General features: G+C 41.6%; 1 protein-coding gene across 2 annotated transcripts in view; it reads right to left on the bottom strand.

The window, feature by feature from the left end:
- SMC6 (structural maintenance of chromosomes 6) overlaps positions 1-16,274 on the bottom strand; it is a 53,773-nt gene that overhangs the window by 16,161 nt on the left and 21,338 nt on the right. For both annotated transcript variants that reach the window (XM_075201398.1, XM_075201399.1), the window contains exons 12-21: positions 15,314-15,402; positions 14,250-14,414; positions 11,806-11,984; positions 11,437-11,638; positions 9,624-9,738; positions 9,222-9,382; positions 7,853-7,988; positions 3,133-3,213; positions 2,349-2,519; positions 873-1,010 (exon numbers count right to left, since the gene is read on the bottom strand). In XM_075201398.1, the coding sequence (XP_075057499.1) occupies positions 873-1,010; positions 2,349-2,519; positions 3,133-3,213; positions 7,853-7,988; positions 9,222-9,382; positions 9,624-9,738; positions 11,437-11,638; positions 11,806-11,984; positions 14,250-14,414; positions 15,314-15,402 (1,437 nt within the window). The remainder of the gene's footprint in view (positions 1-872; positions 1,011-2,348; positions 2,520-3,132; positions 3,214-7,852; positions 7,989-9,221; positions 9,383-9,623; positions 9,739-11,436; positions 11,639-11,805; positions 11,985-14,249; positions 14,415-15,313; positions 15,403-16,274) is intronic.

The raw sequence follows: 16,274 nt of genomic DNA, 5'->3' as shown, positions 1-16,274 counted from the left end.
CTCCGAACGTCTTGAAAACCTAAAATGAAAGTGTTACTCTTTCCCTACCCTCCTATTTGTATGGAAGTCATCATTCGGTTAACCTGTTCCTTCCTGTAAAACACGTCAGTAATTCAAATCGCAGGGAACAGGCCCAGAGCAAAAGGATTTTAGGCTACAACTAAAACAACAAGTATTAAAGGGGAACGCTACTTTCAGCAACTCTTGTTTTCTAGATGCAAGATTATTGTTTGATCCCCTTATATACAATAGATTTGATACAATTATATCTTCACTTATTTTTGTGGCGTATCCAAGAGCTAGGGAAATCAACAAATCTGGCTGCAAGGAAAATTATGTAAGTTAGAGAAACCCCCACCACCCCCTAAAATGCATAACATGAGGTATGGGCTCTATATACCATGGTAAAGACTTGCTCCTATGTACCATGTCTTGCTGCTCTGTATATCACATGTGCTGCCATGGAAATGCGGTGTGCATGTTTCTCCGTAGGCTTGGTGCAGCATTTATAAATAAATTACTGCTGTAACTGCACCTCAATACCTACCATGATCCACACTGTATGTATTATTTACTAACCATAACATATGCTGAAAAATTATGGTCCCTAGAGTAGCCTATAAAGTTTCTAATCTCTCTGAATGTTCATTCCTGGCAATCTGAATTCCTGAAACCTTTTGCAGCTGTACACTGATCAGGAGGGAAAGCAGGGAGGATAGGAAATGAATGATGATTTGCTATAGTAGGACACTACGCACAGTACTATGTGATATGATAGCGTTATATAGGGATATAGGACTGAATAAGTGATGACCATTATAGAAAAGCATTCTGTTAAAGCAGATTGCTGTAATGCAGATTTCACACTTTACCTCTAGGTCTCTCTCTTTGGTTGATAATTCCCCCTTGTGCTTGTGGATTCCCTCTAAATGCTGTCTGTGCTTTTCCTCATAGTGCTTTTTATGACGTTTACAATTGTCCACTTCTTGGTCCACCTTGTGGAGATCTTCCTGAAACAGCAGAGTGAAATGGTTAAATCTGGACCTTCTGCTTGTAAGGCTTATCAGAAGGCAATGTAATCTATATTTCAAGATCTATTTCCATAACATCTAGAAATCAGTGGAAGGAAACCATGGACTCCCCCAGCTTCCATTGCAGTTTTACAGCTGGAGAGCTACAATGTGGCAACTGATTCAAACCAGCATTTGAGAAGCACAGCAAGAAATGCCTTAACGCTGCCTAGATGTGTCTCAGTGTTACCAAATATTCTTTATATGCAACCTTGCCTGTTTGTCCCAGCAGCTGCCACTAAAGAAAATAGCACAAATTACAATACTGATCTGATAAACTTCTATACAGGACAAATAGCCATTGAAGGGGACAGCTCTCAGTTTCCCTTTAGTACCAGTGGGTCTCTTTCTTTCTACATTAAAATTGAGAGTTTGTTCAAATTTAACTTTACAATTAGGAGGATAAACTCTTACAACTGGCTTACAAAAATGTTTCTTATTAAAAATGTTTAGGTAGTCTGTTTCAATATGTAGAGTTGTTTTACAATGCAAACTATCCTTCAATACCCCTTGTCTATGATAAGAGCCAATACGTGTTTCTGCGAAGGAACGGGTGCTCACGTTTAGTCATCACTACTTTCAGCCTCTAATCTCTCCATGTTCTACCAATTTTAGCTATTACTTGACATTGGGCACAAGTAACAGATCAGATAGGAAAAGGCTAGGCAAGAGCATGGTGGCTTAGTGGTTAGCACTTCTGCCTCTCAGCACTGGGGTCATGAGTTCAATTCCCGACCATGGCCTTATCTGTGTGGAGTTTGTATGTTCTCCCCATGTTTGCGTGGGTTTCCTCCGGGTGCTCCAGTTTCCTCCCACACTCCAAAAACATACTGGTAGGTTAAATGGCTGCTATCAAATTGACCCTAGTCTGGGTCTGTGTGTATGTTAGGGAATTTAGGCTGTAAGCTTCATTGGGGCAGGAACTGATGTGAGTTATAGCTATAGAAATAAATTTATATAAATAAAGATAGCTATATAAATAAATGATGATGATGACACTTGCAGCTTCAGTGGCCTACCTAATGCAAATTTAGTCCGAGACATTAGACAAAAGACAATTTGTGACAGCAGCCATGGCTACAAATATAATGTCACATGTATTTAACAGCGCATGCAATGGCAACTTGATAATAAAATAACAGATAAAATGTATGGTTGTATTGTGGTTATCAGACTACAATACAGAATTTTGAAACTCTACATATAAAACTAACTCAAGCACTCACAAAGATAAATAAAATCAATAATAATAAGTCCCAGTAATAAGTAACAACAAACCTTCACCGGGTCAGCAACCTCAGACACTGAACTGATTTTCATTTTTATCTCCTCATACTGACGCTCAGATGTCATGAGTAGGGACTTGGATTCATCCAAGTGCACCTTTGTCTTCTGCATTTCAAGTTTAACACGCTCCATCCTTTTCTCGTTATCTTGCATTTCACCCTCCTATTAAAAGTAAGAAAACAAAGAGAAAAACAAACATGTAAAACAACTTGAATGTAAATGCAGAAAAACATTGCCATGTCGTTGCTATAGAAAGCACGGACAAATGATAAACTATAGAAACATGGAGGAGAATACATGAGCATTAACACTGGAATGCCATGACTGCGTGAGAATTGGGTAATTCGGGATGTTTCTATGTAGCAGGATAGTCTTCTAGACAGCCAAGTGTGAGCCCACTGTTAAGGCTTTGTGAACACTTCATGCTAATGCACTGATCTCATAATGTGATCTGATGAAAGGTAATGTGCACCTACAGGAGAAGTAGCATGTTGCTCACAACCGGTTTAAATACATCACAAGCTCACAGATTCCATTCAAAAATGTACAGAGCTTAAAAGGTTAAATATAGATCATTTGCACTGTTCTAACAGATGGAATGCTCAAGTTTATCATTTTGTTTCTTTATTCGATGGGAGCTTTTTTATTAACATCTAGATAGCTTACAATGCGGCAATGTCTGTATTTGCATATGTGGCAAATAAGAGATTCCCTGACAACGCTGCGGCAAAATAAGAGACTACCTGATAGCAGAGGGGAAACAAGAGCATCTTACCAAGGTGGCAATGTCAATGGACGGCTGCTCCTCCACATTCTCCAGATCTGTTATGCGAGCACTCACTTCTCTGAGCTCTATCTGCAAATATAACGGAACATGCATGACCAATGGCAAACTAAGTTGTATAATAATCACTCTGTATACTGCCCCCTATAACATATTTTTTAATGCATTTTATCTAGTTACATTATCTTAAAAGGTGCATAGCTATCTCTTAAACTACAGCCAGCAATCTTCATCATAAAGTGTCTTTTCTCCATCATCCATTGGGGGTATAATGAAGGGCACTTTAAGACATCTTAAAAATTCACCTTACCTCCTTTCCCTTTATATCACTCTCCTATTAGGCCTTTAGTTTAAGTGCCCAACATAGCAGGGCATGTTTAGATTACTGGGGCTGTTTTCTTTTATTTAGTTTTCAGGTTTACTCAAGAGGCCTAGGTCTGGTGGGGTTTTTTACATGTAAGCATGCATTAGGCAAAGGATTGGTGGAGGAGGCCGTCTTTCACAACGGCTAACTATCCAGTTCCTCCCTGGTGCTCTCTCACCCCTCACGTGCTGACACCAAAACTGCAGATATCTTGGAGCTCTAGAACTACTCTTCTCTACCCTTCCATCTGTAAGTTACCAGTCTGTGGGGTTGGTTTTCTGGGTGGTTAGTCCATCAGATTCCTAGCGTTCTGGGACTGTATTGCAAGCACAATACCATTTTCTAACGGTGTACTGCTATTCAGTCTTTTCTTGTATTTTTTTTTTCTTCTATCTGTGTGTCTATCAAGTCGGATAGGGGGAGATCTTAGAGGGCTAAGGCTGGGGCAACTCTTATGACATTGTTTACCTATGTCAGATGCAACATTAAGTTGCCCTTAGGACAGTCATGTGCAGATGCTTTGTGTGCAGTCTGAGGATTGGGTGATGTGTGTGCTTGGGGGCTCTGATTCTAATGGAGCCGCCCCGGGCTAGGTCTCAACTCTGTTTGAGTTTGCTCAGCTAGTCCATTCCTAATTGGTGATCGGTCTTTCCCAGATTCCCTCGGGCTCTTCATGGAGTCGCATGGATTTGGTGCCTATTTTACCAGGCAAGGTCCTGTGGCGGTAGCCACAAAGGAACCGGCTTGGTTCAGTGGTCCAGCAAGACTTCAGTACAGGGACTGGTTACGTTTCCCCCTTTTCTAGAAAGGACATTTGAATCCAATACACCATCTTCATGGAAGGGCGCAGATGATCTAGGAGCAGCTGAACAGAGTTCTGAACTGAGCAAACTTTCTGCTCCGGTAGAAAGACCCTCTAAAGGACCCTGTCCATCAAAAGTCCAAACCATCCTTTGGGAGGGTTCCAGTTGAGATTTCGGATAATTTTCAACAAGTGCCGTTATAGAAATTGAAGGGACAGAGCAAGATGTTGCAACAGAAGCAGGCCCGAGGAAGCCTTGAGTAAATCGTCCAGGTATGGAACTACATTTACTCCCTGGGCATGTAAACCTGCCGCTATAACGGCCATAATCTTCGTAAAAACTCTGGGCGCGTTGGAAAGACCGAAGGGAAGAGCCCGAAATTGAATTGAGAACTCCCTACGGAAAACGAAGCAGGGGCTAATGTCCCTCCCAAATAGGAACATGCAGGTATGCATCCTGAATGTCTATAGATGCCAAAAACTCCAGGGGTTCCAAACCATTGATCACCGAGCGAACAGATTCCATACGAAATTTGTTGGTTACCTGAAGATGAAGATCTAGACTTTTGAGGTTCAGAATCGGCCAAAACGAACAGTCCTGCTTGGGAACCAAAAGCAGGTTTGAGTAAAAACCCCTGCATTTTTGATCGTCCGGAAATCGGCAAATGACTCCAGCGGAGAGAAGGGAAGAGACCGACTGGAGCATCGCCCTTCTCCTGATCAAAATGCAGGGCAATGGAGCCTGGAAGAAACATTGAGGAGCAGGACCTATGATGTATATGAAATAACCTCTGGATATTATTCCCAACATCCAAACATCCCTGGTGGATGCAGCCCATTGATCCTTTAATAACTGAAGGCGACCCCCCCCCCCCCCCATCCCCGCAGTAGCGAGTCTTGTCTGAAATCTTGGAAGATGGACGCCTCTTAGAATAGGAACCTCTTCCCTTCTGAGATTGTCCCCTGAGAGCAAGTGGTCTGCCTCTAATTGAAGACTGCCCCGTTGGGGCCGGGTTACCACAAAAGGACTGCCGAAAGGAACCAAACCGAGGAATCCTGGGTTTAGAAATATTCACAGGCAGAAAAGAACTCTTATTTCCGGTAGTCTGACTGATCATGTTATCTAATTCAGGACCAAAGAGGACCGACCCTGAAAAAGGCAAAGCCTCTAAGGACCTCTTGGACTTCCCGTCAGCATTCCAGGAACGAAGCCAAAGCGTTCTCCTAGCTGCCACTGCAAAAGCAAACACAGAAGAAGAAAACAGAGCCGAATTCTGGGCCGCCTCAGAGATAGCAAGAAGCTTCCTTAAGTAAAGAGCTAAGGGAAGCAATTCCGACTCCTGCAGATTCTAGGCCAATTAGTCGGCCCAGACTCCACTACTCTGGTCACCCACGCGGACGCAAACAAGGGTCTAAAGGATGTGCCGGCCGCAAGGAAGATGCTTCTTATAAACCCTTCCAACCTGCGATCCGTAGAATCCCGAAGAACCTTTGCGCCAGGAACCTACAGAGTAGTATGTTGGGCTAACCTGGCCACCAGAGTATCTACTTTGAGTAACTGTTCCCAACGAGGTACATCCTGTTCCTGCAGAGGATAGAGCATTGAATACCTGCGAGGAACTGAAAACTTCTTATCTGGATGTTTCCAGGCAGACTCAGCAATCTCCGTAAGCTCCGCTGAAACTGTAAAACAGACAGTTCTCGGTCTACTGCGTTTAAACAAACCCTGAACAGGTAGGACCTAATATTCTTCCACCCGGTCAAGAGTGACGCACCGTCATCACCAAATCTTGAATATCCTGGTTCCTGGAGATGTCATCTCAGTCACCTAAATGTATAGAATCCGAATCCTCCTCTAATTCGCCTTCCTCTCCGGATGAACCTTCATAGTCAGAAAATAACAAAGGTTGAGAAAAACGAGATTGTTTGGCCTTAGGCGCCAAATGTGCTGAGGAGGCTAAATATCTGTTCTGGCGGTCTAAACGCTTTCGCAAAGCGGATGACCACTCAGGTTCAGGCTGAGAGACTTGAGATGGAGAAGGCAGGGCCCGTGGTAAGTCACCCCCAAACCATCTGAAGTCCTAGAATTAACAACCTCCACAGAAGCAGCCAAAGAAGAGCCAGTATTTACATTGATAGAAGTGGAATTAGAGACAGACTGCGCCAAAAAGAGGAAACCCACACCGGCTCCTCCACTACAGTGGAAGGGCCGCCCTGCGTCTGCACGCCCTGGTCCCCCCTTCACACTGCACACATACAGCCCCCTGGTGCAACTGTCCCACAGACAGCTTTGCGGAACATTTAGAGCAGGAATAAAACTTAACACGGACATTCTTCTCCTTATCAGACACAATTTTTTCAAGTACCTTCTATTCTCTCCTTTCTTTTTTTTTTTCTTTTTTTAAGAAGTAGAAAGAAATATAGTACAACAAAATAAACTCTGCTAATGGAGTAAAACAGAGAAAATAGTCTCAATCACAAGTTCTGACCTGCGTTAACACTGTAATACCACCAGTCCTAGCTACAGAATCGGGTACCCTCAAAGCAGAGGACGGAACAGTAGTTGTTCAGACAAAAAAAATAAAGTCAATATATCCCCTATGGGGCACTTAGCTGACACTAGGAGAAATTAAGTGGAGAAGCCAGCAGCAGAATAACTCTCAGAGGTGCCCCTGAAGTCCGACTGCCCCTGAAGTCCGGCGGCTGCCATTGGTATGCTTTGGAGCATACCAAAGACAGCCAGAGTCTCACACTTACCCCTTGCTGTCCGATGCTTCACACACACACAGGAGAGAGCATCCGTGAACCCATGCTGCCACACTACTGTTAACTCCTGTACCGCTGCCCACTCGGGAACATCTTACACACCTACAGCTTATCCTCGGGCTCTGTGAGATCCAAGCCCCACCTCCGCCTCAGCGGGGGACTTGGAATCTCCCAACATGTCTGGTCCTCAAACGAGTGCGGCACTCTCTGCCCGTGGCAGCGCCGGCCCCGTCAGGACAGTTCATTAACAGCCGCATAGAGCAGTCACTGCCCGCGGTACTTGTAAACTCCTCTGGAGTTTCTTTATCCTTATCTTCTTTCTTTTTTTTTTTTAAAAAGCCAAGAACAGAACATTGTTCCATTAAAGATCTAAGAGGAAAAATGTTATCAAAACACTTATCCCTCACCTAACACTCACTAAAATAAGAACTAAAAAATAATAAAAACCTAAACTAAACAAGCAAGTACTGCCAAGCAGTACTAAACAAAGCCCAACTCCTTGGGCACTTAAACATAACTGAGGTCAATGGAGTTTAAATAAAATTACGGTTCGAATGGACCAATCTCCTAAGAAGGAAATGTATTCTGAAAGGTCGATCAAACCAACACTGGACCCCCACCAACCCTTGTCAACATTCCAAAGAAACATTTCAATATTGTTAACATATCGGCAGAGTTGTCAAAAATGTGCAACTGGAGATTCACAATCACTGACGAATTCCACCGTATTAGAATGAAAACATCGGATATCAAAATGTATTGCAATATGTATAACGTACCAGTATTTTTTTCTTTGTGTCGTGATACTGGCGCAAAAAGCCTTCATTCTTCCTGATGTCACCATCGATGAAACATACTCGCTGCTGGGTGTTAGACAGTTGAGCTAAAATGTCACTGACTTCTTTTTCTAGGTGACTGTAGAAAATAAAACCAATGGATAAATTTAATGTAGTGTTCATCAACTGTTTATAGGAACAGCCCAGCACTACGTTATCCTGTCAATTCAATCAAGAATACATTTGGGTAAGGCCTTCTGACAAAATAATCTTGCTTTAGTGAAGCTTAACAAACATATATTGCAAATACAAGACTTGTCACAAACTGTATTCACTAAAATGTACCATAAAACACAACTATATCATTATTGTGCTGGATGTTACAAAAAAAGAGGATTTATACTTACGATAAATCGGTTTCTCTGATTCCATCTGGGGGACACTGCTTAACCATGGGGTTGAGTAGGGTAGAGAGGAGTTTGGCACCTAAATAGTTAATTTCCAAGCTGTCGACAGGCCCCTCCCCCTGCCAAGCCCCACAGGAAGTCAGTTTAATGTAGGTGCCCAAGGAGTGGCTGAAGAGTAAAGAACTGCTGAACAGTGAATTGGATTCACTGTTTGGATGTTTATTTTAAAACATTTATTTTACTTTTAGCTGATAAGACGGGTGTACTTTGTATACAGAGCACACTCGCCTGGAGAAGCAGCTGCCAGAAGGGAGCCGAACGACTCACGTTGAAAGCTCTAGGACAGACTGTGAATGCTTCTCACAGTGTGACAGCGGTCTGTACAGACCGCTGTCACACTGCTACAGGATGCCGGCATAGAGCACCGGTAGTCCTGTCTGTCCCCGGGGCCATGTTGAGGAGAGTGGAGCATACCAAGTCCCCTCATCGGTGAAGGAGGGGGAAGCTTGGTAGCTGGACCCCAGATGGATGAAAGAGAAAAAAATATAATAAAATATCAGTGGTTAACTCATTATATACACATAATAAATAATGTATTCCTTACATCTATTTAGTAGTGATGTCACATTATGACTCATTGTAAAAGTGTTCAATGATGGTAACACATCTGGGTATAAAAATCACCTCATTCCAACCACTTGCTTTGTTTCAAATTTAAACTGTATTATAAGCTATAATGAACCTCAAAACTGTAAAATAAAAAGGTTATTTTAAGGCAATTAAAAATTCTAAAAATCACGGATTTCCTCTGTGACTTCTAATAAGATTAAAGGCTCTCTTATACATTGCATCATTAAAAACCTCTCCTAACAATCTAATTTCACAAAAATGGACAGATATAAAAAAAATCAGGTAAGCGGGATCAGAAGAAAAAAAAAGGACACGGGAAACAATCACAAACAAACCTTATTTCCACTTCTACATCTCGGCTCAAATATCTGGCTCTGTTGAAGTCTGATGAATAGTAACGGTTATTATACACTTGATCCCCATCGGCGGTAAAAGCTTCTCTGCAATTCCTGGGTGGCGTTCTTTTCTGCATCACTTCTCGAGCGTCTTTGTTATTCTGAGACACAACAGACATTAGTATAACTCTTCTGCGTGCAGGTAGTAGTTTCTTGTTTTGCTTTTTTTTTTTTTTTTTTTTAAAAAAAGCAGAATTGATGTAGATTGTTGAGCAATAAAGCCACATCAGAGTGCAGGATTAGATCCTGCCTTATGTTGGGGACACCGAGAAATGCAACACTCATTTATCGTGTTCTTTGACTGACAGGCTCCTATTGATATATAGAAAAGAAGTTAGATACCTTAATTAGTAGAACAGTCTCTATTCCTCTCATATCAATCATGCAGTTGGCGACCACCGGGTTATCAATTTCCAAAGTGGTCAATACGGTTGGATAATCGGGATGAACCACGGCTCTAGAGGAGAATTTATAACAATAATTGAGCTCCAGATGCAAAAAAATAATATGCAAAAAGGAAAAATCGCCATGCCTGGTAAACATTTACTTTATAAGTCAAACACAGGTATAGGAATCTTTATTCAGAGCCATCTTCTACGGAAAGAGAATGTAAACAACTTCTGTTGTTAATGCATACAGAAAAAATAAACAAATCATAGATTAGTTATCAGATATTTAAAGATACTTCACTATTAAAAAAAATATCATAAAATATAAACGATTCATTGTGACTATATTAATGATAATTTAGCAGAAAGAAATACACTAATACAACACTGATGTCATCCCTATATCCCCACCGTTGTCTCAGAAATATAACACCACACTTATAAAGCGCCAATTCCGTGGCCTCTCCAAAGGCGGAACTGAATTTCACTTTAAAGTGTGCAAAACTCTTATCCGTAGAGAGTATCAATTTACTAGGAATAACATGAGAATCGGTGACACTAAGGTGTACATTTATAATGTAAAAAAACATAGGGGTAGAAATGTCAAAACTCCCCCATCACCTTTAATAAACCATAAAAATGTATATACACCACAGGATATGAATTATAAGCTACTGCTTAGAACTTTCCCAGCATTCCATGTCTAGCTACCCTGTCATTTTTATTATAAGGCGTATGTTGGGCAGCACGGTGGCTCAGTGGTTAGCACTTCTGCCTCACAGCGCTGGGGTCATGAGTTCAATTCCCGACCATGGCCTTATCTGTGTGGAGTTTGTATGTTCTCCCCGTGTTTGCGTGGGTTTCCTCCGGGTGCTCCGGTTTCCTCCCACATTCCAAAAACATACTGGTAGGTTAATTGGCTGCTATCAAAATTGACCCTAGTCTGTCTCTCTGTGTGTGTTAGGGAATTTAGACTGTAGGCAGGGACTGATGTGAGTGAGTTCTCTGTACAGTGCTGCGGAATCAGTGGCGCTATATAAATAAATGGTGATGAGGATGATGATGCAATACCCTATACAGTGCTATTATCATCTGTCAGGTCTTTTATACATTGGATAAGCAGCACTTGGTTTATTAAACTCTGACAAATTTTTTTTTTTATTTTTTTTTTACTTACTTAATTTACAGGCTGCATTCCTGTAACTTTTGGTTCAGTACACACAATGGAGTCTTTCACAGTTATTCTTAATAAATAATTGTGCCTATTAAACTTTAATATCTGAAGTACTAGCTTGAATGCAGCATCATGTAAAGCAGAATAGGACGTAACTCTGGCACGGAGAGTTCTACGCCATCTGTTCTTTAGGCTTTAGCTATCCAGGATTTTATGAATGCAACAAAGCACAAGAAACAACAGATCACAACGCACTAACTCTGCTCAATGTGAATTTGACGCAATAGAAGTTGAGCATCTCAATCAGTATGCCCATTTAAAGACACTATACTGCATAGTTAGTGCAGGTAAATTTACATTATGCCTCTATCCATCTTGGAACAAGTCAGTCTTTATTTCTTACAAAATGGTCATATTGTTGGGATTCAATCTTACACATAGTGGGTATATTAAGATAACGACTGCCTTTACTGTATGCAACGAGTACACATCAAATTAACCTATGCCCTTATATGACTATTCCAAATAAGGAAGCATTATTAAAGTTACGCTAGTAATATAGACAAAGACTTAATTAAATATTTCCTCTCACCGTTGTGAAACATTATACACTTCATTGCGAAATGTGTTGACAATGATCTGGGGCCTATAACCAGGTGGACATGCCCTGGACATAAGATTCTGCAGAATTCTCTCATCCTGATGATTATCACAGCAGAAAGCAGCAATCAGCCCTTTCAGACAGCACTCCACTGCAAGTGCAAGCTGGGGGTCTTTCAGATGTACGCAAGCACCTATATTTAGGAAGGGGGAAAACAGCGTCTTAAAAGCAGGTGATGTTTGCAACACAGATTCAATAAGGCTTTATGGACCCAAAGTAACAGCTGACTGTGCTGGTAAGTGCACAGCTGTCACAATTACAGAGCTGCTCTTTTATGCCTAGCAATGTAACATAGCATACCTAACGGTCCAATGGGTTTCTTCTTGAAACGACCCTGCCTGTATGCCTCATCGATTGCTGCGAGCAGAGATGGCATGTGCTGTCCATACCTCTTCAACCGGTCTGTTTTACTGTCCTGGAACGCCATTATCTGCCTCTTATGTCCCTCCAATGTGTGCTTGCGATCGCGCTCTTCATTACTATGAGAGAAATTAACAGATGTGAAAATCCTCACCTATTTATACAACTCATTTGACATTGAAAATTAACAGTAATGGAAAAGCACAAAAAGCGTTAAAATATTAGTCACCACTCCACTGTGAAGCATGATGTCCCTGTGGTTGCTCAAACTTCATCCCACAGTCCAAAAGCACACTGGTAGGTTAACTGGCTGCTGACTAAAATAGAAGTGTGTGTATGTGCAAGTTAGGGAATTCCGACTGTAATGGAGTAGAGACTGATGTGAAGATTTAAATATTCTCTGTACAGAACTGCGCGATATGGTGGCGGAATTTACATAACAAATCCTTACCAGTTATTGGACAGCGCTATACATCACTAGTGCAACATCTCTGCTTCCGGTTAGGCCAGAGCAGGACGGTCCTCTATCTCTTGGCTCGGAGCATTTCCCACCAGTTTATCAATGGGTGTTTGCTATCAGAATAAGCCTTTAACTGCATCACTTCTTATATATTCTGTAAGTGACCTAATCCAGGCATTTGTCTAACGCATCTGCAGAAGTCAATTTTATGTAATTACCTACACAAAGAGTCACAAAAACCTAAAACAGGATCAATTCAATATCTCACACTGCCTTGTGGCATACTCCACATGAATCGTCCAGTCACAAACAATCTGGACAAAACCAAACTCAGGAGAAATTTAAACCTAAATCTGGACTCTTACTATAAGATCACTGAGTTACCCCATCACCTATCCCAGGAGTGAGAACATTAGTTTCAGGAGCAAATCCTGTCTTGGGAAGGAACACTGAAGCAATGTATCAAAACAAAAAAAAAAATCAGAAACACATCAACAGTTTGGGTAAGTTTATAATCCAAACGTGCGACTCCAGAATCTGGATAATATAAACATAATGAATTGACAGCTCCTTGGATCAAGCCATCACCAAGTGTAGTTGCAGATATGGGCAATCACAACCCCATGACCAAAATGAAGATCAGCAGAGCTGAGAAAAGGCACAACATCAACTCCCAAAACTAGAAGCTCACTGAAAAGCATAGCCAAGCAGTCCTCCAATAGAGGTATATGAAGGTAAGCATCCTTGATATCTAGGGATGCCAGACTCTGCTCTTACCTCTTGTATTGAATTACTGACTTAAGCAACTTCTCCTTATATCTTCCCACTAAAGAAATTTATTTGAAGGCCATCAGATCCAGCAAAGGACACTAGCATCAAAGAAGATATTTCAGGAACAATCTTAACACCTCTATTGATCCGAAAATGGGCAGATGACCCCAGCGAACAGCTGCTTTAAATGGAAAATATTTCTGCACTCTGCATGTCCGGGAAACAAAGAAAGGAAGAAATGGTTTGAAGATAGATCAAATAAGGATATCCAAAAAAAACATTATAAAAGAGAGTACCCAGGGGTCGGACAAGGTGCCGGGAGGACACTGACTCAAGTCACCCCTGTACACTAGGTCCTAGTATGTAATCAAGAGAAGATAACACTGTCACCAGCTTTGAAGTCCAGAGGAGCTTCCTGTTAGGATGTGTGCACCCAAAGAGTTTTTCTAATAAAAAGTAACTCATTTGTTGGACTGAGGATCTTGCCGAGCGAATTCAAGAGCTCCATATTCCATTTTGGTCTCTCAAGCAGCTGCAAAGACTGAACCAGATGAGCAAAACAGGCTCTTTAGACCATCTAACCTCCTATTCCAGGGGTCATTAAAGGACGGTGCATCTAGAAAGAAATTAAAGTCCTCTTAGGTATCCATGAAACGGGAGAGTTAAAAGCTGGAGAGGACTTCCACAACACCAAAACGCACTGGGAAAATGGAAATGAGCAAAAAATAAATAAAAAAATCTGCTGATTTTCCTGCCACCAACTAAGAGCAGAAAAACAAAAACAAAAAAAAATAATAATAAATAAAAATGTGACAATAGGAATGCTTTCTAAAACCAGAGTGCAGAATTTCTAGACAGCTTACCTAACTTGTATCCAAACGCCTAGAGGCAGGACCCATGCACCATGATTCCTGTGCACCGGAATAATACATATGACAAACTCTAATAATTCCTCACAAATGTCCAAATACCTGCCACAAAGGCCAATGGTGACTACAACAGAGTTTTGGAGAGGAAAGGATTATGTGTAAAAAGCCACTGCGGGGCACACAATAGCACAAAATGTTACAGATAAAAGCAGATGTCACCCTGCACATAAAATACATTTATACAAAAGTAAATAAGGAATTTGTCTGGGTGAGATGACACATACTTAAGCCTGCTGCGTTCTTCCTTATTCCTACAGATAGCTTGATGGAACTGGCTGATCTGCTCAGTAGTTGTAATGTCTTGATCATGAAGTTCTTTAATTTTGTTTTTCAGCTGATCTATTTCCCTCAGCCTCTCCATCTTCTCGTCTTCAGTATTATTATCAGCACTAAAAACAAAAAGAGAGTAGAGCATTTTTTAAATTTAATAATTTAAAGACATATTAGTTGCCATAAGCCTTAGTGGATATTTACAAGTTTTAAAGTCCACCTATGGCAGTGATCAGGAGACTTCGCAGTGGCTCCTGGGATAAGGAATACATTTTGCTCAGAAAACCCCTTCACACTTCTTATTCAAAAGCTTGTCACGTGCTCCACAAAAACGAGACAATGAGTCGTGCTGTTTTTCTTTACTTCAATGGCCTCTGAAAGAGTACTGCAAGGAAAGGACTAACTAGCTGACATAACTAAAAGAGAACAGAAAAGTATGGAAAGCAACCCTGACTAGGGGCTCACCTAGAACAGGTGATCCTCAGCCTGTTGGAGGGTGGGTTCAGGCTATGTCGTGGACCCACAGCAGTGATCATAAAGGGCTACAGGGACAGGAAATGTCCCGTGTTTTCCTATGTTGTAGTAGGGCCTTAGAGCCAGCCTATAAAGCCAGTGACTCAGAAATGTCACCATGTGTGTGTCACTGCTGCAATCTATAATGTGCACACCACAGCAGAAGGCCCAAGAAGACTGGCCTGCATTTGGTACCTAGTTGTAGCAAATCATGTCCCCAGGTAGTCATCCCTACTTGAACTTCTGCTGCTTCACCGCTGGGACCCTCTGGACACCACCGGGAAAAAGGTAAGTCTCCATAGAAAACAAAAGCCTCACTACACAACAAATGTTTGCTCACTAGCTGAGAGACAGGAGGAATACATCAGGGGAGAGGGGGAGCCTCACTACCTTCCGGAGGTTTTTCCTTTCATCCTGTCTACTCAGTTGACTAGGGAGATAACCCATTCCTGCACACTGCCACGGAGTTGAAAAGTTAACATTGATTTAATAAGACAGCCGGCACCTGTTCTGTAACTCCTGGATACGCATGTGAAGCTGCTGGGCATCTCTTTCCAAACGCTTTAAATCCATCCGGTGTCTGTTATATATAACCTAGAAAATATTTAACATTTTCAAAATATCAATAGGTTCAGGTTGAGCGACAGATGTAATATGGGATAATGTAACACCTACAGCACATACTAAAAATGAGGAATTCTTTGACCATATAAAGAAGTGGAGTAGGCAGACATCCTCACAATTATTTCATACTGCTAACCGCCTAGTCCGATCGCCATTACACAAGCCAATGACATGTATACATTAAGTTCCCAAAAACACATTGTTACAATAACTAAAAGCAGTGGTCCAATAACCTTATCAATATACAGCGATTCAACGGCATTCAAAAGTAGCCAATTATGTGCCGGGGGCATGAATTAAACCAACCAATCATAGTCCTATACCTAAAAACACATTGGGATCGAGTGTCTTAAGCAGGATAAAGCGTGTTGCAGGCTGTGGAACCAGATCAACTGTGGAGTCAAGTTGTTGCGCAGACACAGGAAAGAATTGGGAGTCACACTGGCTGGAGCACAATGCTGTTATCCTAGAACTCCTATTTGCCAATCCGAGGCATGTGTGCAGGATCAGATTAGTCCAGCACCCTCCAAGAGGGTCTCTAGCAGATGCCTTCCCAAAACTTACACCTCTATAGATCTCTCCCCTATATCGTGGTCCTGCCTACTATTAACGAAACATAGCTCACAGTGTGCAAATCTACAGAAGATGGAAGAACAGACTGAAGGCAACAAATTCAACCACAGAAATAAAAACAATGGGTGGGAAAACTTGGTTAACAAAAAGGCATCTTGTGGTTCATTGGGGACACCAAGTACAAAAAAAGGGACTGTTATATCTGTGTTAAATCATTTTCTCTAAATCCATTGGGGGACACCAAGCCCCATAGAACAGAACCAGAGAGA

The sequence above is a fragment of the Mixophyes fleayi genome, chromosome 3, assembly GCF_038048845.1.
Source record: "Mixophyes fleayi isolate aMixFle1 chromosome 3, aMixFle1.hap1, whole genome shotgun sequence".
Classification (NCBI taxonomy): domain Eukaryota; kingdom Metazoa; phylum Chordata; class Amphibia; order Anura; family Limnodynastidae; genus Mixophyes; species Mixophyes fleayi.
Note: the sequence above shows the minus strand (reverse complement) of the source record. Positions and strands in the feature narration are given on the sequence as shown.